At 47.8% G+C, this 25,637-nt stretch overlaps 1 protein-coding gene across 14 annotated transcripts in view; it reads left to right on the top strand.

Annotated features, from left to right (window-relative positions):
- Window positions 1–25,637, top strand: part of ANKRD17 (ankyrin repeat domain 17) — a 1,381,421-nt gene that overhangs the window by 274,539 nt on the left and 1,081,245 nt on the right. For all 14 annotated transcript variants that reach the window (XM_078676026.1, XM_078676025.1, XM_078676019.1 and 11 more), the window contains exon 6: window positions 3,613–3,846. In XM_078676026.1, the coding sequence (XP_078532152.1) occupies window positions 3,613–3,846 (234 nt within the window). The remainder of the gene's footprint in view (window positions 1–3,612; window positions 3,847–25,637) is intronic.

The raw sequence follows: 25,637 nt of genomic DNA, 5'->3' as shown, positions 1-25,637 counted from the left end.
CTACAGAGTGTTGCCAGGGGTACGATGCATTACATAAAGTACACTACACCACAAAGAATGTTGTGAAAATATCTTTGTGGGTTGTTCTAGTTAACGAGCTTGGGTGAAGAAAATATTGTTAAATTCAACAAGAAAGTACACGGAAATCACCAAAAGAAGTCTGCTTTACAAGGAAATATATGCTCATTGGAAGAACAAGCATTGGCATAGCCAATAGGTCTCTCCTTTGGGTTCTTCCCACCCCGCTGCGGGACGGGGCGTGCTACAACCGACTGATACGTGGGAGCACTTTTTAAGTGAAGTGAAGTTATGAGTTTGGTGTGAGTGGAAGGGTCAGAATTGCGTGAATTAAAAAATGCCAGGCTGTATGGAAAAACTAAACTTTAATGCTCCCTATAGCTGATATTACTAAAATATGAGCAAAGACAAGGGAAAAGAGCTTTAATGAGCAGTTCCCTCGCAGGCCGACATGTTTCAAAGCCTACCCCTAAGATTCTTTTCAGGACCTAGTGTATTGATCCCTGTTACCACTCTGACTAATGCCTAGTGCCGTTAGCCTGTTAGGTGTACTCAATTAATACACATCTAACGTGCAATACATCCGTTCTGTACCTACTTGGTAATTTCCTTAGTAATTTCAGCTGTAGGGAGCATTAAAGTTTAATTTAGGTCATTAAGTCATTAAAGACAAGAATTCCTAAAAGCTGTGGCAGAGACCAGAACTCAGACAGCTCAGCTGGTACATTATATCAGAGCACTTTGAGATGTTAACTTAAGATGGCCTTCTCCTGCCCTGCATTTATGGATTTCGTTTTGACACTCAATCTCAAGGAAACCTACTCCCACATACCCATCCATTCACCCAGCATTCCACCAGTACCTCAGGTTCGTGGTTAGTCTGAAGCATTATCAATCCAAAATCACATCCTTAGGGTTCAAAACAACATTCTCCCACCCCCAATTGGTGTTACAAAAAAAGTCGGCAGTGGCTGCAGTGCATCTTCAGCTCAACACCATTCATGTTATTCCATATCTAGACGACTGGCCTTTAAAGAGCAAGACCAGTGCCTCACTCATTCTCAACAAGCAGTGTCTATCCTGCAGTATATTAGGATTCACAGTCCATGCGAAACATATCACCCGTGTTCTAATAAGTGCAGTTATTCATTGGAGCAGATAGTGGCTTTTCAGAATCTGTTTTACCTTTACTAGGCTTAATTTCCTCTATGAGAATGACAGTGAAACTTGTAGTTCCTCATGCTCGGTTACACATACGCCCTGTGGAGGAGTGCTTTACAAAGCAATGGCCGCAAGTGACTGGCCAGTGGAGGATCTAGTTTTGGTGCAGCCCAGTGTTCAGCACAATTTCTATGCTGGAGTATCAAAAGCTTGTTATGGGGCAGGTCATTCCTTAACCCTTGGCTGCAAGTGAACTTCAATAAAGACAACTTGCTTATAGGATAGGGAGCTCTTTGGGGCCACCTGACAATCCTGGGCCAATATTTTCCTCAGCAGAGCCTGCACATCAGCATGCTGGAATTAATGGCGATACATTTTGCTTTTGGAGTGTTTTACAAACTATTTTGGAGGAAAACAATGTTTAGTTACACAAACATGGGCACCATTTACTACCCCTAGAATAAAGGGACACAAACTCACCACAGTTGTCTAGGTTACCTAAGGCAATCTGGCATTGGGTCATTCACAATCAAGTGCTCTTCCTGACTGAACCCTACCCCTAAGGGCACGATAACGTTGTGGACCTGCAGAATGCATTAACAAAGATACATATGCAAAGTCAATACCCCGGTACTTCACCACTTCCATCGCTAGGGGTCTCCGGCTGTCTGTCTTTGCTGCACACAAATGCAAAGTGTCAAAGCTACTCTACCAGGCTCCCACATTCATGTGCAATGATGGTTGGATAAACTGGTCATGGATATTTGTGCATGCTTTTCTTCCAATACTACGAATACCAAATGTATAAGGAAGGAATGCACAAGGCTTATCCTCCTAGCACTGGCCTGTGTTAGGCAGCTGTGATACTCGCTCTCTCTGGAATGTTGATGCATTTCCCACAAAAAGCTCAGACCTTCTCACACATCATTGTCCGCTATAAAATCCCTGTGTCAGGGCTCTAAATCTTGTATTTTGGTACTTGAAGTCTTCGTTTCAATATTTTCAACTTCTAGAAAAGTGCATACAAATTATTCAGGAGGCCCGCAAGCCCACCACAAAGTTCTGTCATGAGGCCAAGGGGAAACCATTTTTCCACTGTTACTCCAGACTCCACAAGCAGACCTTACAGACATCTGCTACTTAATGTACCTACATAAGGCTTGCTTAGCGTACTCTTCAATAAGGGTATGTTAGACATTGTAGGAGCTTACCTGCAAGATATAAAACACCAGTTAATATTCAGAATACCTGTGGTTAGAGACTTTGTTGAAGGCCTTAAGAGTCACCCCTCTAGAATTCCACTAATTTCTTCATTGGATCTTAACAGTGTTCTCACTGGGGCTACTCTTTGAGCATTGTAACTTGGCTTGAGCAGTTCTTTCATTGGAAGGCTTATTTAATCACAATCACTCTGAGAATAAGTGAACTGAAAGTCCTAACAGGGGAGAATACATTTATTAAAGTAAACAAAGAGCAGTGTGTCCTTTAAATAGAGCCTCCTTTTCTGCCTAATGTTGTCTCCCTCCTTCCATATGAAATCATTGAATTATCAATATTTTTCTCACAACCTGAGTTGGTTTTGAAAGGACTTTACACATTTTTCATTTCAAAATACCCCTTATGTACTAGATTTATAGTTCTAAATCCTTTTCACCTTTCACAAGCCCCATTTATAGAGTGTTATTTCCAGAATAGGCCTAGCTAAATGGGTAGTAAATTGTAATAAAGTTTGCTATATCAGCTGCACGCTACATTCTGTGCCTAGGGCACATTCCATTCACAAAAATAAAGCCTTTATGGATTTGCTATGAAACATCCATCTTGCAGGCATATAGGCATATGTAAAGTAGTAGCATGGTTTACCATCCTCACTTTCACTTAGAATTGTGCAGACATGCGTGTCCAAGTCTAGATGGTAGGAGTGTGCAAGCATGTGAACATACAGCACTTCATGCTGAAACCAATTGTTACATGTAGGTAGCTATTTTCTTACATATAGATACGTAACTTTTTATTATTTGGGGTTATGTCCCAGAGGGTTAGAGAGAAATGACGGTGTGCATAACATTCCTTACCTTTGGTAATCCAGGAATGTACATGTTGTCAGAAATACATGGAGCATACACCAATGATGATAATGAAAAGGCAGAAGGTCCTTGTCAACTACTAATTCATGTCATTTTACAGTTTGCATTGATTATCTTAAATGCTTATGGGTGTGGCACTAAACTCTCAAATCCTATATCTCATAGTAATCAGTTCATTTCCACAATTTGACACAGTGCTACCTCTGTATGTGTTTAATGTCGTATTTTAGTTTTAAAGAAAGCTAAATGTTATTGGTTTACATGTCCTTATGATTTGTTTCTCAATTATATAAAAATGCATGGCAGCATTGATAAAGTAATTAGTGTAACTGTCTTTTTTTTGTAGGCAACACAGCACTTACATATGCCTGTGCAGGAGGGTATGTAGATGTTGTGAAGGTTCTTTTGGAATCCGGTGCCAGCATAGAAGACCACAATGAAAATGGGCATACTCCACTTATGGAAGCAGGGAGTGCAGGACATGTGGAAGTTGCCAGAGTGCTCCTTGAAAGTGGAGCAGGCATCAACACTCATTCCAATGAGTTTAAGGAGAGTGCACTTACTTTAGCATGTTACAAAGGTAAAGCTATTTATGTAATCTGGAATCTCTCATAAAATTATCATCTTTGTGCAACATTGTCATTGCCACCTGAATTCTCCAATGATGATTTATTTCATAGAGTGTATAGGATGAGCCAACACTTAGGTGTGTTTGTTATACTGAGACCTAGGGCAGTGCCACGAAATTGCTAATGCTGCCTTTCTACTTTGGCTTGCCCACCATGGTAAATTTGCGGTCACTAAATGTCCTCTGGAATTGTATGAATATATCCTCCCTTCCCTAAAATCGTTTGCAAGCTGGTAGCGGTTTCCCAAAAAATGTACGACTTGATTCACAAAGGTACGTTTGCATGTGTATATCTACGCCTACACCTATTTATAACTTTTCACTATTTTGCAATTTAACATTTTCCAGGTGCAGATTACCTAGATGTAGACTTGAGTCTTCCACCTCAAGCGAGGTGACTGACTCCTACAACTGAATTTACGAGTATAAAGTTAGTTACTAAATTTCCACCTTCTTGTGGAGAACTGCCAATGGGGCATGCAATCTCCATATAAAACTAGGAATATTTAATATATATATAGATAGTGTTAAAACATGTACGTATTTTACGTACATTTCGGTGTATTAGCAATGTGTGCACACTTTACCCACTGCATTGATGCAGAGATATTGCGAACTTTTGCACAACCATTTGCACTTTAAAAGCGATATTTGCACATGTAAATAGGAATGAAATGTTGGTTCAAGTGATAATACTTGGCTATTCAGGATTTTACCATGATACAGAAAGTTTTTTCCTACAGTAATTTCAACCATTTTAATTTAGAGATGTAAAACGCTATATAATTGTTTTCTATGTCTACTCCATGTGACCTAATGAACTGTTAGCACTTGCACTTTAAAAATGGGTGTATCACCTAATCACGCTGTCATGTGATAAAGGCTCTACGGAGCCGAAACGTTATGGCAACAGAACTGAAATAAATTACTGGCATCCAATTACCATGGTCCGTGTCCGTTTCTGAATGCTGCTTATGAGGGAAGCTTTAGCGTGAAAGCGACAGAGTTCTGTATGGGTGTGTATATATGTGTATATATGTGTATATATATATATATATATATATATATATATATATATATATATATATATATTCACAAGTACCCAAAGGTGCGGGGCGCACTCTGCATCAGCGCGTTCAAATTGAGGCAAGAGACAGGAACATCCAACGCCAGCAGTGCCTGACGCGTTTCGGGCTACGCCCTTCTTCTGAGGCTTTCTGCACACTCAATGACTGCCGCCAAAAGGACTCCAGAAATACTCCCAATTTTATTTCAAAATGACACGCAGGTGAGTAAACATCATTGCTAGGCATTCTGGGACTGGTAGTCCTTAACATGAAACCCCAGTGGGCTGGAAGCAGACATCAAGTGAAATAAGTTCGAATTCACGGGTGCTTCTGCTCAGTTCTCACCCTTTCCAGTTAACGCCAGATGAATCTGCCACACTGATCATCACACCAGCAGGCGGAACCGCCAGGGATCCACGGCGGTGCGCCCCCCGGCCGGGTCGACCGGAATATATGAAGGTTCACAAGTACCCAAAGGTGCGGGGCGCACTCTGCATCAGCGCGTTCAAATTGAGGCAAGAGACAGGAACATCCAACGCCAGCAGTGCCTGACGCGTTTCGGGCTACGCCCTTCTTCTGAGGCTTTCTGCACACTCAATGACTGCCGCCAAAAGGACTCCAGAAATACTCCCAATTTTATTTCAAAATGACACGCAGGTGAGTAAACATCATTGCTAGGCATTCTGGGACTGGTAGTCCTTAACATGAAACCCCAGTGGGCTGGAAGCAGACATCAAGTGAAATAAGTTCGAATTCACGGGTGCTTCTGCTCAGTTCTCACCCTTTCCAGTTAACGCCAGATGAATCTGCCACACTGATCATCACACCAGCAGGCGGAACCGCCAGGGATCCACGGCGGTGCGCCCCCCGGCCGGGTCGACCGGAATATATGAAGGTTCACAAGTACCCAAAGGTGCGGGGCGCACTCTGCATCAGCGCGTTCAAATTGAGGCAAGAGACAGGAACATCCAACGCCAGCAGTGCCTGACGCGTTTCGGGCTACGCCCTTCTTCTGAGGCTTTCTGCACACTCAATGACTGCCGCCAAAAGGACTCCAGAAATACTCCCAATTTTATTTCAAAATGACACGCAGGTGAGTAAACATCATTGCTAGGCATTCTGGGACTGGTAGTCCTTAACATGAAACCCCAGTGGGCTGGAAGCAGACATCAAGTGAAATAAGTTCGAATTCACGGGTGCTTCTGCTCAGTTCTCACCCTTTCCAGTTAACGCCAGATGAATCTGCCACACTGATCATCACACCAGCAGGCGGAACCGCCAGGGATCCACGGCGGTGCGCCCCCCGGCCGGGTCGACCGGAATATATGAAGGTTCACAAGTACCCAAAGGTGCGGGGCGCACTCTGCATCAGCGCGTTCAAATTGAGGCAAGAGACAGGAACATCCAACGCCAGCAGTGCCTGACGCGTTTCGGGCTACGCCCTTCTTCTGAGGCTTTCTGCACACTCAATGACTGCCGCCAAAAGGACTCCAGAAATACTCCCAATTTTATTTCAAAATGACACGCAGGTGAGTAAACATCATTGCTAGGCATTCTGGGACTGGTAGTGCTTAACATGAAACCCCAGTGGGCTGGAAGCAGACATCAAGTGAAATAAGTTCGAATTCACGGGTGCTTCTGCTCAGTTCTCACCCTTTCCAGTTAACGCCAGATGAATCTGCCACACTGATCATCACACCAGCAGGCGGAACCGCCAGGGATCCACGGCGGTGCGACCCCCGGCCGGGTCGACCGGAATATATGAAGGTTCACAAGTACCCAAAGGTGCGGGGCGCACTCTGCATCAGCGCGTTCAAATTGAGGCAAGAGACAGGAACATCCAACGCCAGCAGTGCCTGACGCGTTTCGGGCTACGCCCTTCTTCTGAGGCTTTCTGCACACTCAATGACTGCCGCCAAAAGGACTCCAGAAATACTCCCAATTTTATTTCAAAATGACACGCAGGTGAGTAAACATCATTGCTAGGCATTCTGGGACTGGTAGTCCTTAACATGAAACCCCAGTGGGCTGGAAGCAGACATCAAGTGAAATAAGTTCGAATTCACGGGTGCTTCTGCTCAGTTCTCACCCTTTCCAGTTAACGCCAGATGAATCTGCCACACTGATCATCACACCAGCAGGCGGAACCGCCAGGGATCCACGGCGGTGCGCCCCCCGGCCGGGTCGACCGGAATATATGAAGGTTCACAAGTACCCAAAGGTGCGGGGCGCACTCTGCATCAGCGCGTTCAAATTGAGGCAAGAGACAGGAACATCCAACGCCAGCAGTGCCTGACGCGTTTCGGGCTACGCCCTTCTTCTGAGGCTTTCTGCACACTCAATGACTGCCGCCAAAAGGACTCCAGAAATACTCCCAATTTTATTTCAAAATGACACGCAGGTGAGTAAACATCATTGTGAGTGACCCGTCATTTCGGCAGGGAAGAGAGCTTTGAATATATATATATATATATATATATATATATATATATATATATATATATATATATATATATATATATTCAAAGCTCTCTTCCCTGCCGAAATGACGGGTCACTCACGAGTGGGTGCAGTCTGCGGCGGCGGGGCCCCGCACTCACATCACGCTCAATTTGACACTGTAAATAAACCCAGGAAAGGCATTACCCCTTTGTCTACGAGTGCTGATTTTCGAAAGAATCACTAAGGAAATTGAGCGTGATATATATATATATATATATATATATATATATATATATATATATATATATATATATATATATATATATAATTTTAATTTATAAAATTGCATGCAAGATAAAAATCTAAAATTGTATACAACCTATGACTAATTGAAGACAACTTCACACTGCCTTCTAAAATTAACTTTATATTATATAGTAAATATTTTAATATTTGTGTGTGTGTGTATATATATATATATATGTGTGTGTATATATACACATAAACACACACACACGCCCCCTATGACCTGCGGTGCTGCCGGCTGCCCCTCTTTAGGGGCAAGGAGAGGTGACAAGGAGGCTGGGAGAACTACATCCCCCAGTCTCCCTAGCGGTTCAGCGTTCTGCCAACGCCACAGGAACAGCTGCGCCGGGGGCGCCTACAAATTCCAACATGGGCTCCCGCAGCGTGGGAAGCCCCCTATGACCTGCGGTGCCACTGCTGCTGGCCGCACCTAGTTAGGGGCAAGGAGAGCTGACGAGGAGACCGGGAGCTGGGAGAACTACATTCCACCCTCCCTAGGGGTACAGCGTTCTGCCGCTGCCAACACCACCGGACCAGCTGCGCCAGGGTTGCCTACAAATTCTAACAGGGGCTCCCGCAACACGGGACGTGCGTGGGCAGTGCCCAGGTGTGAGAAGTTGGCCTGATGTGCAGTGCTCACTATTCTAGTGATCACTATATATCAGTCCAAACAACCCTTATTGATGATTGGTTGTAAGTCAACCTTATAGACCAGCTATCCTAGTAGCATGGATACGAGCAGTCTAAGGCTAAGACTCTAGAGGGCGTGTTAAGCCAGCTGTTTTACCATCACATTACCCCTTGAACACCCAGTGAAAGGACACCACACAAGTGTTATGAAAATAAACAATGTATTTATTAGAATCACAACAACCCTGTACTCTTTATGAGGACAGGGTGCTAAGCACACAACAAAACTCTTATGAAAATACTTAAGTTAGCACGTTATACACAAATGCCCGAGGGGCACGAAAAACCATATACTCTAAAAGTGGAATGCGAATTACTAGCAGGTAAGTAACGATTCTCAGAGGCTTTGGGATCGCTAGGACTGGACTACTGAACCTTTAGATTACTAGCAGGAGGCCTAGGGAACTCGGGTGCAGAGTGTGCACTCTCACGCGGGATGTGGGACAAAGTCTATGGAAGCTAGAATTCACAAAGTTAGTGTTCACGGGCGAACCCGACCTGGTAGGGAGAAAACGACAGTGGATCCTGACCCTTGAATAGTGAGGCTATGCTGGGACACCGAAGTGCCGAAGTTACCTAGCCCAGGGGCTGCAGCTGCATAGGTCTGAAAAGACGTCGGGAATCTCGTTGCCGGACCAGGAGCCTGGAAGAAGGAAGTTGCTGGCAGGCGACCAGTGAAGGAAAGTTCGATGGATCCAAGCCTGGATCAAGGAAGAAGGAAACCTGAAAGCAGAGGGGACCAAGTTCTTGAATCACTAGCCAGTGATTAAGTGGGCACCAGGATGGCACCGGGCGAAGTCACCGCAGTCAGGTGAGGGGGCGCTGCTGGGCTCTGCAGTCTCTCGGACCAGGAGGCGTTGTCGGCGACCAGGATGGAGGTACGAGCTGTCCCACGAAGGTTCTTGCTGTCGACGTCGCTGGACCCAGGATTGGGCAACAAGTCTTGGCAAATGCAAGGCCCACGCGGTGGACCTAAAATGGCGTCTTAGCCGGACCAGGAGGGTCCAGGGTACTTCTCCGATGGAGGGAAGCAAGGGCCAGTCTGGAGCAACCAGACTAGCAGCAGTGTTGTCGTCGGGCGTCGTTCGGAAGGCCACAAGCCAGCGGGCTAGTAGCCAAGCAACGCGGTGAGCAGCAAAAAGCAGAAGGGCCCCACGCCGATCGTGGAGATGCTGGGGGGCTGCTCTTCGGTGCTGGAGCTGCTCAGGGTGGGGGCTTCTCGGACCCCAAAGCACTCACCAGGAAATTACTCGGTGGGCTTGCTGTGCAGAAGTCGTGCAGTCTTGGCGATGGCCGGTCCCTCGAGGTCTCGTCGCACCCACGGTTCTCAGCTGTGCTGTAGAGGTGGGTAGAGGTCAGAGGTGCCAGGGAAGCCGGGTCTCGTCGAGCTGGGCAGTCGGATTCCGGAGGAAGGACGTGCAGCAGACCGCAGTGTTCTTAGATGGTGCCTGCGGATGCAGGGTGACTACTCCTTAGCCACAAGGGAGAATCTTGAGGAAGAAATCGTGAAGTCCTTTCGTGGAAAGTGGTATCTTGATTACAAAGATGATCTGATTTGGAAGGGGGCCAGTCTCTACCTTTATCTTGGAAAAGGGGGCTGGCACGCGACTAAGTCCTGCCCTAGGGGTGGGACCAGGAGGGGGGTGGTTACACCCACTTCCTTGGCGGGCTTTTCCCCAGCACAGGGTCTGGAGTGTCCCTGGAACTGGTTTAAGCCAGCCTATGCACAGTGAGCACCGGGGTGCCACGTGCAGTCACCTTCCTCTGAAGCCCTGCCTACCTACAATACACAAAACCCTGTCTGGGACGGTGCAGGCACCGCCCCTGGCAGGAAACCCTTTGTCCTTATCTCCTGCTCTGGGAGGACTCCCAGCAGCAGGAGGGCAGACTTGTGTCTCGGTGGCAGCATCCATTTTGTGGATGCTAAGGCTCTGTCTGACTTTTAACCGGGTTATAGGTTACATGCATGTCATGTCCCTCTAGAAGGGTGGAATGCTAACCCCGTCGCCAGAATTGGCGAGGGGTTAGTATTCCAATTCGTATGACACCTTACTCGACATGTTTTGATAAAGCGATACCAGAGTTGGCATTTAACCGCGAGGATTATAATGCACTTAAGAGTATATGGTATGCGATATCATGGAAACGGCTAAGGGATAGATCCCGAAAGCCGCAGACAGGCTCAGCTCATGCCAGAGCACCATCTCACACGATTCCAAGCACTCTGCCTTCAGGATTGTTAAGGCCTGCCATAGGAGTGACTGATAGGAGATCTGTGTGTCCATTTTAGGGTTAGATATAGGTATACTATATCTAAAGCAAAGGGTGAGTACACCACCTTGCCCCAGCTGTCGTGCTGCCAGTTGTGTCTGTTTGGTTAGTCAGCCCAGGGGTGGCATAATACATGCTTCAGCCCCTGGGAGACTCCTGGGTGCACCTCAGCCCTGGGTACAGGGACTTGGAGAGGGCCCAGTGCCAATTCAGTACCTGAGTACAATTTGGATAGAGAGAACAGCTAGGCTGTGGGTCTGATTAGCAGGCCCACAGCCAGGGAAAGTCGTAAACCAGTGCAGCAAAAAGCAAAAATCTGGGTGATCATAGGATTGCAGACCCTACTCTCCTACATGACCCCCCCCCCCAAACTTTGGGACAATAAACTAACCTTGACCAGGTGAGTCTTCTTGCTCTAAGTGGAAATACCTGGAGAGCCCATCAGCATTGCTGTGATCAGTACCAGGTCTATGCTCCACTGTAAAATCCATCCCCTGTAGGGAAATGGACCACCTAAGCAGTTTGGGGTTTTCACCCTTCATCTGATTTAGCCACAAGAGGGGCTTATGGTCTGTCTGAATGGTGAAGTGAGTGCCAAACAAGTAGGCCCTCAGCTTCTTCAGGGCCCAGACCACAGCAAAGGCCTCCCTCTCAATAGCTGACCAATTTTTCTCTCTGGGTGTCAACCTTCTACTAATGAAAGCAATAGGCTGATCATTACCATCAAAATTCAGTTGAGACAGAACAGCTCCCACACCCAACTCAGAAGCATCTGTTTGGACAATGAATGGCTTGGAGTAATCTGGACTCTTTCGGATAGGTGCTGTGCACATGGCCTGCTTTAGGTCATTGAATGCTTTCTGACAGCTTGCTGTCCACTGAACTTTCTTTGGCATCTTTTTGCTTGTCAGGTCATTAAGGGGGGTCACTATGGACCCATAATTTCTGACAAACTTTCTGTAGTAACCAGTCAGGCCCAAGAAAGCTCGAACTTGAGTCTGGGTGATTGGAGGAGCCCAGTCCTTGATGGCCTGTATTTTACTCTCCAATGGCTGAACCTGGCCTCCACCTACAAGGTGGCCCAGGTATACAACCTGTGTCTGCCCTATCTGCCACTTTGTGGCCTTGATAGTGAGGCCTGCCTTTTGCAGAGCCTCTAACACTTTCCTCAGGTGGACCAGGTGATCCTCCCAGGTGGAGCTAAAGACAGCAATATCGTCCAGATATGCTGCACAGAAGTCATCCAGCCCAGTGAGGACTTGATTCACCAACCTTTGGAAGGTGGCAGGTGCATTTTTCAATCCAAAGGGCATTACCACAAATTGATAATGCCCACCAGGGGTAGAAAATGCTGTCTTGGGTTTGGCCTCCTCAGCTAACCTGATTTGCCAATACCCAGCTGTCAAATCAAATGTACTTAAGAATTTGGCAGAAGCCAATTTATCTATAAGTTCATCTGCTCTTGGAATTGGGTGGGCATCAGTCTTAGTGACTGCATTGAGGCCTCTGTAGTCTACGCAAAACCTCATCTCTCTCTTACCACCCTGGGTGTAAGGCTTTGGCACTAGAACTACTGGGCTAGCCCAAGGGCTATCTGAGGGCTCAATGACTCCCAGCTCCAACATTTTCTGCACTTCAGTTTTGATGCAGTCTCTAACATGATCTGGCTGTCTGTAGATTTTACTCTTGACAGGCAGACTGTCTCCAGTGTCAACATCATGGGTACACCAATCAGTTTGGCTGGGTGTCAGAGAGAACATATGTCTGTAGGATTGCAGAACTTGCCTGCAATCCTGTTGCTGATGTTCAGTGAGGCTGCCACAAAAGACAACACCATCAACTGATCCATCATCAGGATTCTGAGTGAGCAGGTCTGGGAGAGGGTCACTCTCTTCCTCCTGTCCCTCATCTGTGGCCATGAGCAAGCTCATGTCCTTCCTGTCAACATATGCCTTGAGCCTGTTAACATGGAGCACTCTTAGAGGGCTCCTGGGAGTTCCAAGGTCCACCAAGTAGGTAACCTCTCCCTTTTGCTCAATGATGGTGTGGGGCCCAGACCATTTGTCTTTCAGAGCTGCTGGGGCCACTGGCTCCAGCACCCACACCTTCTGTCCTGGCTGGTACACAGTCAGAACAGCCTTTTGGTCATGCCAAGCTTTTTGAAGTTATTGGCTGGCCTCAAGGTTTTTAGATGCCTTTTCCATATACTCAGCCATCCTGGAGCGGAGACCAAGTACATAGTCCACTATGTTGGTTGCAGGCTTTTTGAGAGGTCTCTCCCATCCTTCCTTCACCAAACACAGGGGTCCTCTTACAGGATGCCCATACAGAAGCTCAAAAGGGCTGTAGCCAACCCCCTTCTGTGGGACCTCTCTGTAAGCAAACAAGAGGCAGGGGATCAGGACATCCCATCTTCTCCTAAGAGTTTCAGGTAGTCCATGAATCATCCCTTTCAGGGTCCTGTTGAATCTCTCAACAAGCCCATTGCATTGTGGGTGGTAGGGTGTGGTGAACTTGTAGTTCACATCACACTCCTTCCACATTGCAGTCAGATATCCTGACATGAAGTTTGTACCTCTGTCAGAAACGACCTCCTTAGGGAAACCCACTCTGGAGAACACTCCAACTAGGGCTCTTGCCACTACAGGTGCTGTAGTGGTCCTAAGGGGAATAGCTTCAGGATACCTGGTGGCATGATCCACCACCACCAGTATAAACTTGTGCCCTGATGCTGTCTGGGGTTCCATTGGACCAACAATGTCAATCCCCACTCTTTCAAAGGGAACCCCCACCACAGGTAGTGGTATGAGGGGGGCCTTTGTTGTGCCACCTGACTTACCACTGGCTTGGCAAGTGACACAGGAGCGACAAAACTCCTTGGTATTCTCATTCATATGGGGCCAGTGAAAGTGTGAGACAAGCCTGTCCCAAGTCTTTGTCTGACCTAAGTGACCTGCAAGGGGAATCTCATGGGCCAAGGTGAGAAGGAAACCTCTCAGAGACAAGGGGATGACCAGCCTCCTGGTTGCACCAGGCTTGGGGTCTCTTGACTCAGAGTACAGGAGTCCATCTTCCCAGTATACCCTGTGGGCACCTGTGGCATTCCCTGCAGCCTCAGCAGCAGCCTGCTGTCTGAGGGGTTCAAGGGAAGGGCAGCTCAACTGTTCCTTCCCCAGGTCTGCTCTGGAGGGTCCCCCTGAGCCCAGAAACTCAACTTGATCAAGTTCAAGCTCTTTAGGCTCAGTTTCCCTCAGCTCTTCCAGATCAGCCTCCTCAGAGACTTGATCCTCAACCTGGGGCAAGGGGGAAGGCAAAGCCTTACCCTTACTGCTCTTCTTCTTGGAAGGTGTCTGGTCCATAATTTCAGGATCCAGCACCTGTTCAGTGGGGCATCTTCTGGCCTGTGACCTAGTCACAGCAAGCACATGTGCTGGCAAGCCTAACATCTCCATGTGAGTCCTCTGCTCCACTTCTGACCATTGTGATGACTCCAAATCATTGCCCAACAAACAATCAACTGGGAGGTCTGAACTGACTACAACTTTCTTTTGTCCCTTCACTCCACCCCAGGAGAAAGCCACAATTGCCACACTATGACTAGTAGTGACATTGCTGGCATTGGTCACCAGGAAATCAGTACCTGGCATGATCTGTCCAGGGTCCACAAAGTTAGGTGTCACCATGGTGACACTGGCACAAGTGTCCCTATAGGCCTGAGCCATTTTGCCATTTATCAAAGGTGTCTGCCTGTATTTGCCCAAAGTATTGGGACTTATTTCAGGGGACATATCCATATCCCCTGTACAGACAAGGACAGCCTGAGTGAGTGTGCCAACTAAGTTGTCAGACCCCTCAGTACCCAAGGTTAACCCAACTAATGCCTTGGGAGGTACACTACCACTACTGACTGTACTAGGGGGTGCAGTTGCCTTAGGGGCTGTAGTGGCAGGAGTTTGTCCTCCTCTTTTGGTGCACTCACTAAACCAGTGAGATTTACTTTTGCAGTACTGGCACCACCTTTTTGACTGGCCTTCTTGAGTCTTCTTCTTCTGGGAAGCCTGACCCCCACCCTCTTTGGTTTGTTGGGGACCTGGTGAAGACTTCTGGTCATTTTGCTCATTCTTAACATTACCCTTCTGGTCTGCTTTCTTCTGACCACCCTGGTTCTGGTTCTGGTTCTGCTTGATCCTTGTCCTGACCCATTTGTCTGCCTTCTTTCCCAATTCTTGGGGAGAGGTCAGATCTGAATCAACAAGGTGCTGGTGCAGCAACTGGTTCTGACAATTGTTTAAAATTTGTTCTCTCATCATTAGATTATACAATCCTGTGTAATCTGTAACCTTGCTACCCAGTAACCAGCCCTCCAAAGCCTTAGTGGCACAATCCACAAAGTCAGACCAGTCCTGAGACTGAGTTTTCTGGGTGTCTCTGAACAGCAACCTGTACTGCTCAGTGGTTAAACCAAACCCATCAACCAGTGTATTCTTCAGGACCTGGTAATTGTTAGCATCCTCCACTCTTGTAGTGAGGAGCTTATCTCTACCTTTACCATCAAAGGAGAGCCACAGTATAGCTGCCCACTGACTCTGGGGAATGCACTGCACAGTGCAGGCCCTCTCCAGAGCAGCCATCCATTTCTGGATATCATCCCCTTGCTTAAAGGGGGGCACTATCTTAGTCAGGTGTTTAGTATCTAAACCCTTCTCTCTATCTCTTGGGAGATTGCTGCCACCAGTGGGAGCTAGCCCACTCATCTGCTGCTCTCTAGCAAAGGCAAGCTTCTCTTTGGCCAGGGCAAGTTCTTCCCTTTCAATCCTCAGTTCAGCTTGTCTCATCCTAGCTTCATGCTCCCTTCTCTGAGGGGAAGTAACTCTCCTCTGTGGAGGATTCCTTCTCCCCTGAGAAGAGGCATTAGAGTGCAGAGATCTATTGGAGTCCCTAGAAAGAGATCTATCTCTCCTAACTCCAAGGTTAGGCCCACTTCGGGTCAGTACTGGGGGTCCCCCAGATCCTAGCCCAAGGAAGTCTAAGTTGGCCCTGGTTAGCCTTCTGACTACCTCAAGACCTTTGTCTACCTCATCCCCAGAGAGTTCCTCCTGATCCTCCTCCTCCTCAACTGCAGTAGTAGTGTTGGGGAGGTCTGGATCCCCAGAGGTTCCCTCTAAGGCTGGCATGTTCTCATGTAACTGAGAAAGCTTTCTGGCATCATATGTCTCTAAGAGACCTATCAGAAAGGGAATGGTGGGGTTAGACCCCTGCTTCAGTTTCCTGGAGACACAGATCTGTCTCATCTCCTGGAAACTGAGAGCTGCATATCTTGAAGTGACCTGTGGAGGGTCAACACTGACCAGGGGAGTCTCAGTAGATTCTCCCTGGGTAGACATGCTTTTCTAGTGAGGTGTAAGTGGTGCACTTACCTACACTATGTGTTTGCCTACTGATCCCTTGCTAGAGTTGTAGTTTAGGGTGTGCTAGGCCCTAGGAGCTACAACAGCTGGTTCAGTAGAACTCAGAGTATTCTAAGCTAAGTTATATGTACCTTTAGTACTTATGTGATCTTTCACAAGATATTCTTAGGGCATGTGTGGTAAAACAACAGCAAGCTCAAATCCCAACCGCTGCTCACCAATGTGAGAAGTTGGCCTGATGTGCAGTGCTCACTATTCTAGTGATCACTATATATCAGTCCAAACAACCCTCATTGATGATTGGTTGTAAGTCAACCTTATAGACCAGCTATCCTAGTAGCATGGATACGAGCAGTCTAAGGCTAAGACTCTAGAGGGCGTGTTAAGCCAGCTGTTTTACCATCACATTACCCCTTGAACACCCAGTGAAAGGACACCACACAAGTGTTATGAAAATAAACAATGTATTTATTAGAATCACAACAACCCTGTACTCTTTATGAGGACAGGGTGCTAAGCACACAACAAAACTCTTATGAAAATACTTAAGTTAGCACGTTATACACAAATGCCCGAGGGGCACGAAAAACCATATACTCTAAAAGTGGAATGCGAATTACTAGCAGGTAAGTAACGATTCTCAGAGGCTTTGGGATCGCTAGGACTGGACTACTGAACCTTTAGATTACTAGCAGGAGGCCTAGGGAACTCGGGTGCAGGGTGTGCACTCTCACGCGGGATGCGGGACAAAGTCTATGGAAGCTAGAATTCACAAAGTTAGTGTTCACGGGCGAACCCGACCTGGTAGGGAGAAAACGACAGTGGATCCTGACCCTTGAATAGTGAGGCTATGCTGGGACACCGAAGTGCCGAAGTTACCTAGCCCAGGGGCTGCAGCTGCATAGGTCTGAAAAGACGTCGGGAATCTCGTTGCCGGACCAGGAGCCTGGAAGAAGGAAGTTGCTGGCAGGCGACCAGTGAAGGAAAGTTATATGGATCCAAGCCTGGATCAAGGAAGAAGGAAACCTGAAAGCAGAGGGGACCAAGTTCTTGAATCACTAGCCAGTGATTAAGTGGGCACCAGGATGGCACCGGGCGAAGTCACCGCAGTCAGGTGAGGGGGCGCTGCTGGGCTCTGCAGTCTCTCGGACCAGGAGGCGTTGTCGGCGACCAGGATGGAGGTGCGAGCTGTCCCACGAAGGTTCTTGCTGTCGACGTCGCTGGACCCAGGATTGGGCAACAAGTCTTGGCAAATGCAAGGCCCACGCGGTGGACCTAAAATGGCGTCTTAGCCGGACCAGGAGGGTCCAGGGTACTTCTCCGATGGAGGGAAGCAAGGGCCAGTCTGGAGCAACCAGACTAGCAGCAGTGTTGTCGTCGGGCGTCGTTCGGAAGGCCACAAGCCAGCGGGCTAGTAGCCAAGCAACGCGGTGAGCAGCAAAAAGCAGAAGGGCCCCACGCCGATCGTGGAGATGCTGGGGGGCTGCTCTTCGGTGCTGGAGCTGCTCAGGGTGGGGGCTTCTCGGACCCCAAAGCACTCACCAGGAAATTACTCGGTGGGCTTGCTGTGCAGAAGTCGTGCAGTCTTGGCGATGGCCGGTCCCTCGGTCTCGTCGCACCCACGGTTCTCAGCTGTGCTGTAGAGGTGGGTAGAGGTCAGAGGTGCCAGGGAAGCCGGGTCTCGTCGAGCTGGGCAGTCGGATTCCGGAGGAAGGACGTGCAGCAGACCGCAGTGTTCTTAGATGGTGCCTGCGGATGCAGGGTGACTACTCCTTAGCCACAAGGGAGAATCTTGAGGAAGAAATCGTGAAGTCCTTTCGTGGAAAGTGGTATCTTGATTCCAAAGATGATCTGATTTGGAAGGGGGCCAGTCTCTACCTTTGTCTTGGAAAAGGGGGCTGGCACGCGACTAAGTCCTGCCCTAGGGGTGGGACCAGGAGGGGGGTGGTTACACCCACTTCCTTGGCGGGCTTTTCTCCAGCACAGGGTCTGGAGTGTCCCTGGAACTGGTTTAAGCCAGCCTATGCACAGTGAGCACCGGGGTGCCACGTGCAGTCACCTTCCTCTGAAGCCCTGCCTACCTACAATACACAAAACCCTGTCTGGGACGGTGCTGGCACCGCCCCTGGCAGGAAACCCTTTGTCCTTATCTCCTGCTCTGGGAGGACTCCCAGCAGCAGGAGGGCAGACTTGTGTCTCGGTGGCAGCATCCATTTTGTGGATGCTAAGGCTCTGTCTGACTTTTAACCGGGTTATAGGTTACATGCATGTCGTGTCCCTCTAGAAGGGTGGAATGCTAACCCCGTCGCCAGAATTGGCGAGGGGTTAGTATTCCAATTCGTATGACACCTTACTCGACATGTTTTGATAAAGCGATACCAGAGTTGGCATTTAACCGCGAGGATTATAATGCACTTAAGAGTATATGGTATGCGATATCATGGAAACGGCTAAGGGATAGATCCCGAAAGCCGCAGACAGGCTCAGCTCATGCCAGAGCACCATCTCACACGATTCCAAGCACTCTGCCTTCAGGATTGTTAAGGCCTGCCATAGGAGTGACTGATAGGAGATCTGTGTGTCCATTTTAGGGTTAGATATAGGTATACTATATCTAAAGCAAAGGGTGAGTACACCACCTTGCCCCAGCTGTCGTGCAGCCAGTTGTGTCAGTTTAGTTAGTCAGCCCAGGGGTGGCATAATACATGCTTCAGCCCCTGGGAGACTCCTGGGTGCACCTCAGCCCTGGGTACAGGGACTTGGAGAGGGCCCAGTGCCAATTCAGTACCTGAGTACAATTTGGATAGAGAGAACAGCTAGGCTGTGGGTCTGATTAGCAGGCCCACAGCCAGGGAAAGTCGTAAACCAGTGCAGCAAAAAGCAAAAATCTGGGTGATCATAGGATTGCAGACCCTACTCTCCTACACCGGGCAAAGCTCTGGCCCGTCTGTGCTTGACAGAGGCTGGGCCGGGCAACCCCTCTGACGTGTGGAAGTTAGCATGGGTAAGCGTAAAACAACTTGCTTAAATGACTTGCCAACGACTAAAGCAAAAATTCCCTGTAATTGTGCTCCTTTAATGTCTTATTTGTCCAGCGCTGTTGGGGCAATTACAACGGAGATCCACAATATAGAAGCCCAGTTGGGGATGGGTGAGGGGAACAAGGTTGTTAACATTCCCCTATTGATAGCCCCTTGCACGTCAGGAACTGATTTTGTCTCGGCTATCTCAGCGGGGCCCATGATTCTATTCAAGGGAAAAAAATCTGCTGCATTGAACCCTGAATTCCCCCTTGGGGATTGCTAACAACACATCCGTGACTTCTCCAACTGAATTGTTTTTAGCACCTATGAAGAAAAAAAGAAAGAAAGGAGCTAAGGGAGGAGCTAACAAAAAAGTTTTTGCCACCCTAGTGGTGTCTAGTAGTCGCCTATATGTTAAAGAAAGGCAGCCCTCTCAATCTGGAGCTATACCCACGGATATTTCTATGAATATTATTCTGACCCATATTGACACTTTATTTGAGACATTGAGAATGGAACTAATAAATTGTATGAAATATGGGGTGGATGGAATTATGAAGAAATTCTTATCTTGAGAACAATTGGGAGGGCGTGGCCCGTTTAAACACCATCCCGAAAGAGAATGACAAGGGGGCAAATGGACGATGTGAGTCATCTTGTAGGAATGGTAATATAAATATGGGCAGGGGGATTGTCGCAGGTGAAGAATGTGCCAGTACCTCGGTTCTTGGCCCCCAGAAACCTATTGAGCTCCCCCCGGAAATTAGAAGAGATTCCAATCAGTTGGTTAATACACATATCTCATAGGAGAGTCAATACTAAATCTATGGTTAACTTCCCCAAGCCGAGTGGCTCGGTGAGTCATGCAAGGCTCCATCTGCCCCTGGAAACTACACCTTTAGTTGCTGTTCTCACTGGGGTATCCAATCTTAAGGTTAATACCAGGGAAACCACAGAAGATTTAATACGCAAAGTTACATTTTGGTGCTCCAGACACTCTGATGGAGGTTCAAAGGCGTCCTCTCATATCATAATGGCCAGATGCATTGATTGGGTTGGCCATTGTCCTAAAAATATTGACAGAGAAGTTTTTCTATCAATTTTGATAGAAAGGATGTAGCAATTTGGCTTTTCTGGGCACACAGCATGGTGAAAATGGGGGAATCGGAGCATTTCCACATGGGGTGTTTTATCCACCCAAAACATCTCAATGGGTAACAGCTCACTGACCTTTTTATAGTCCTACCCAAGAGGGAATAAACAAAGACTGGATAACAGGCCCCTGTTGATTGAGGATTGCCGCTTAGTTAGCGGGACTCCTACAAACCCTTTAACCCCGTGGGGAAGTTGCATCAAAGCCAGTGAAGTTTGCTGAATCCATTCCTGGTTTTGCGAGAGGCTGGGAGACAGCGGGAGAGGATTGCAGCAGAACGAAGCAGTGCTGCGGGAGGCCAAGTGCCGTCCTGTGCTCCTTGAGTCTGGAGTTTTACCGGGAGCAAACCGGGAGCCGCATTTGGGGCCGCGAACGTAGCAGAGCTGCGGGAGACCAAAAGCTGTGTTTCGCGAGCTGAGAACATTCTGGGTGCACTCTGGGAGCCACAATTGGAGGAGCACTCTGGGAGCCGTGGGAGGCCAAGAGCAGTGCCTCGCGAGCCGGGAGCACACCGGCAAACACACCGGCAAACACACCGGCAAACACACCGGCAAACACACCGGCAAACACACCGGCAAACACACCGGCAAACACACCGGCAAACACACCGGCAAACACACCGGCAAACACACCGGCAAACACACCGGCAAACACACCGGCAAACACACCGGCAAACACACCGGGAGTACACAGGCAGTTTGGGCTCCTCAAGAGCGGAGTGTTTGGCGTGGGGCAAGCCTCAGTGAGCTGCACAAAAATAACCACTAAAGAATCGCAGCGGCTACAGCCCCCTCCCTCTCCGTCAAAACCTCACTTTAAAACCTTCCCATTCTTCTGTCTTCGACCACCGGCAGAAGAGCAAACAAATTAGCAAGGAGCAGCAAGCAAGGAGGGGGGCAGTTATCTTCTACCTCTCCTTGGTGACCTCCTGGGCGGCGGCGCATTACCATCAACTTTCATCATGAGGTCAGGGAAAGTTAGGGGGCCTCCGGAGCCCCCGCAGCCAAAACCAAAGCCCACAGCAAAAATGAATGATACAACTGGAATTGGGAAACATAAGAAAATGAAAATGTATGTGAACCCCGCTGTTAGCACAGAGGTGGACTTTTTGTCATCCGAGCAGGCACTGGGGCTGAACCAAAGCACAACGGAGCAGGGTTTGACAGCGGCCCTGTCATCTGAGTCTGCAGCAAAGGCGCTACAATCTACTAAAAAGTTCTACCAGCCCAAAATATACACAAAATTTGTATTCCTAAGGGACACAGGCTCAGCCATCTTTTCAAGCAACAGCCACTTGCAGGGTCTGCAAACACCACTACTTCCGGCTGCTGTGAGCCTAGCATGTCCGCCATCATCCGCGCCTGAACCTACAAGCCCCCTTTCCGTGGGAAATCATTCGCCAGACCCTACGCAAGCTAGCACCTCAAAGCACAGGAATGCAAGCATTCCTTTGGAGACCACCAGTACAAGTGCAAGCGCAAGCAAAGAGACATCTAATTCTGTTGTTGCGCTCAACCAGAATCAGAATTAATTACCTACTTACTCAGATAGCACGGCCCCATGTAACAGGGAAAACGTGCTACCAACTCCACTGGATGATCACAACGCGAACGCGAATGAGATACCCACCACAGCACAAAAAACAACGAACAGAACAGACATCTGCCCAACTGATAGGGCTTCTGGGAGAGGCCCACAGATAGGCCTACAGAGACAGGACCGGATCTCAACCGAGGAAGCATCATTTAGCCCGGCACCGGCTTTACAATCTACGGGCCAAACCCACAGTACCCCTATCAAGTCTCCTCTAATGGCTGGATGTGCCACACCACCCACAGACCAGGGAACTCACGAGGCAGCTAGTCCACATGAACTTAGCCGTAAAGCAGAAGGCAGGGCTATGTCTTATCTCCACACACAAGAATGGGAAGACATGCTAGCAACCTACACACCAGATCACAAATATCCCCATGCCCTCGATCCACCTTTGGCAGTCAAAAGTAAAAACCTGCATGCCAACACCTCCAAGGAGAACGGGCGGGGGAAAGAACAAAATACCGGAACGTGGAATTCACTGCTAAACACTATCCAGCTAGCAGTAGATGCATTGCAATACCAATCTGATAAAATGGTGCTCCAACTCACTCTCCTTAACACACTGGCAGTCTTTACAGCTGGCATCGACGACAAGTTAGGCAACTTAAACAACTTATAGTTATAGTGAGAGCACAAACAAATATCTACCCAAGCTGCAATTGCAGCCAGGCATTAGATAAAGTAGCCACACTGCCGACCATGCTAACTGACTTAATAGGAGACCTAAGGAACCTAAATAGAGGAAATGCAACTGTAGAAAAGGGTCTCACTAAACATGACGATGGAGCACTAAGGAAGGAAGAATTACCTCGAAACAAAGCAGAGCTAACTGTCGATCATATTTCCGCACATGAAGAAACAACTCAGACGGGACAGGAACTTCCAAAGAAACTCAACACCTAACAACGGCGTCAACAAAAAAGGAAAGGACGGAAGCAAAAAATTGAAACTGAAACATCTACTTCCAAATACTTTCCAATCTTCTTTTCGAAGGAGAAATCTCCTCCCAACATTATCAATGCTCATTCCTCAGAGGGCGAAGATCGCTCGTCCCCCAGCTTAACTCAGCCGCAGCCCAATACAATTCGCAACCTACCAAATCAAGAAGGGCAAGGGCCCCAAGGACTATCGGTAAAGGACTAACCGGAACAAACAGTCACATACAGAGATATGGCAGTAAAGACCACACAACTTATACAGCCAATCTGTGACAAGAATAAGACAATGAGGGACCTCGACGGCCAAATGGGAGCTTCAACACCACACACTATGGATCCTCCGCTTCAAAGGGAAAGGGAACCACTTGAAGCAATCATTAACCAAGATATACCATCAACATCAGCAAGCACCTACCCACTCAGGCTAAATTCTGAAGTCGGGATAGGAATGGAACGATTGGCTCAACGTTAAGTCAAACTCATGTAGTCCACCTTAGAGATACACTAGCTAAGACCATCTATACGGATCCAAGTCAATCTGAGCATCCCCAAACAAACTGGACTTCTGAAACACAAACAACATCAAAGCAAACGTACCCTCTCAAAGCAACACACATAGCTAACCGGCAAGGTGAAGACACAATCCCGGCAACCCACGAAGCTCCTCCAGCCCAGGGCTCGTCAGCTCAAGTACTTCTTACAACAAAAAAATATCAGGAGGAAAGAAGCACCAATCAAGCAACGGAGATGCTTGTCTTTCTTCCGGAGTATACATCGCAAGGGCAGCACGACATGCTAAATTGCGGCAATATTCTTAAATTAATGGAACACATTCCCAGTCTGGAGGGAATAAGCTCGAATGACTTAATCTCTGTCGAATTCCTGCCCGCCACAAACTCAAATAGCCCAGAGGCAACCAAGACCACTTGGTCCTCTAGCATCGTTGTAGACCTAATTGCAACAGAAGCGGACCAGTTTAAGTCCTGGGGCATCAAGGTAGTTCCTTTATCAAAACCAGCATATTCAGCACCACTACAGAGGAGGACAAGCCTAGAACCAGTGGCAAAACAGACAAACACTCTTAGTGTTCTCAGAGGTGCCTTGGGTAGCTCGCCCACAAAAAAAGAGAACATGCCGCGGCAACGCTCGGAAGACAGGCCGGGGGCAGCAGAAGTATACTCAACAAGTGGGCGACGGCCAACGCCGAAGGTCTACCAGACCCATACTCTTCCCACGACTAAGCTTGTGAGAGGAAGCCTGCTAAACAACAATACTTCCAGACCCTGGGGTCGGACAGAAGCTACATTGAGGGGGGCCTCTCACCAAAACCAAGCATTTACAAGAGAAACATTGTCTCGAACAATCTTCTTACGCCCCCGAAGAGGCCTGATGCCACCAACAGATAAGAGATATAAAGGGCAGAGTGCCACTTATATGCATCTGCTCATGGAACATAAATGGCCTATCATCAAAAATGGATGACCCGGACTTTCAAAAGTACATTTCCCGATTTGACATAGTTATGCTGCAATAAACCTGGCTAACATCTACACAACACATCACGGGCTTCACTTGTTTTTCATCAGCAGCAACTAGAGTCAACAGATTTGGTCACCAGTCAGGAGGTTTGGCTACATACATATCTAATACAACAATCTCATCGGCAGCTCTTATGAAATCGTCTACATCAACAACCTTATCCGTAAAGATAAAATTACAGCTCGGCAACAAAGAAGAAGAGATATGTCTGGTTAACGCATACGCCCACCCCAAACAGAGTCAAGGACTCCAACTTAATCTCAAACCGGAGTAGGTCTCTCAAAATGGAAAAACCACTCCTCCTCTTGAATGGGGATTTTAACCAAAACATGCTTGGCTCATCAGCAGAAGAAGAGGCTCTGGCGTTAAACAAAATTTACACCGTACCTCCACAAAGCTCCCCGCTACGCAGGAAAAATACCCAAACAATGCTCTACTCAAAGATCTAGAACACCACAACCTTCGGGCACTAAATGGAAGATTCCCCACTGACTCCCCGCCTGTAGAAACATTCTACTCACCAACGGCGAGCTCCATCCTGGATTATACATTTGCCAGTTTGGCCCTATTTCCCCACATCCTGGAATTCAGAATGGGGGATGAGGGCGAAAGCGATCATCGCCCCCAGGAATGCCACTTAACAGCAAAGACGTCCATTGAACTTAGGCCAGACAAAACGATAGGGGCGATTGATTCGATTAATCAAAAAAGGCTCTAATGCACGCCAACCAATTTAACAACTCTGGCCGAAACTGCCCTTCAATTACATAACACTTTACAATCAAATGCGGCCGGGCATATTCAACATTGGGAACTATACACTGAATCTCTGCTACGAGATCTGGCAACCAAGCCAGGCCCAAAAAGCATCCTTCACGATGAGAGCATGAAGACCAACTTAAAAAGAGGACAGTGAGCACAACTAAGGCTACACAAAAAAGTAATTAACTCGACCTTACAGAAGTTAAGATCATCCGCCGAAAATGCAAATCTTCGGATAGAGCTGAGGGAACAAAGATTGGAACTTAAACGCATAAAACGGAACATAAAACAAGAGGCTGAAAACGAAACATGGGCAAAACTGCTATATGATACCAAAAGCAGTAATAGCGCACGTTTTTGGCAATCGGTGAACAGGATTCTGCGTCCACAATACAAAGAACCAGGCTCGCACATCATGGAACAGTCATGGATTAACTATCTCTCCAGCCACTTCAACAACCACCTGGAACAGTCAGGAGCACAAGAATCCAACAACATAGAGCCCGACTCTACAATGCCCTCACCGGAGTCCCTGATTAAGAGGGAGC

The sequence above is a fragment of the Lissotriton helveticus genome, chromosome 2_1 (assembly GCF_964261635.1).
Source record: "Lissotriton helveticus chromosome 2_1, aLisHel1.1, whole genome shotgun sequence".
Taxonomy (NCBI): domain Eukaryota; kingdom Metazoa; phylum Chordata; class Amphibia; order Caudata; family Salamandridae; genus Lissotriton; species Lissotriton helveticus.
Note: the sequence above shows the minus strand (reverse complement) of the source record. Positions and strands in the feature narration are given on the sequence as shown.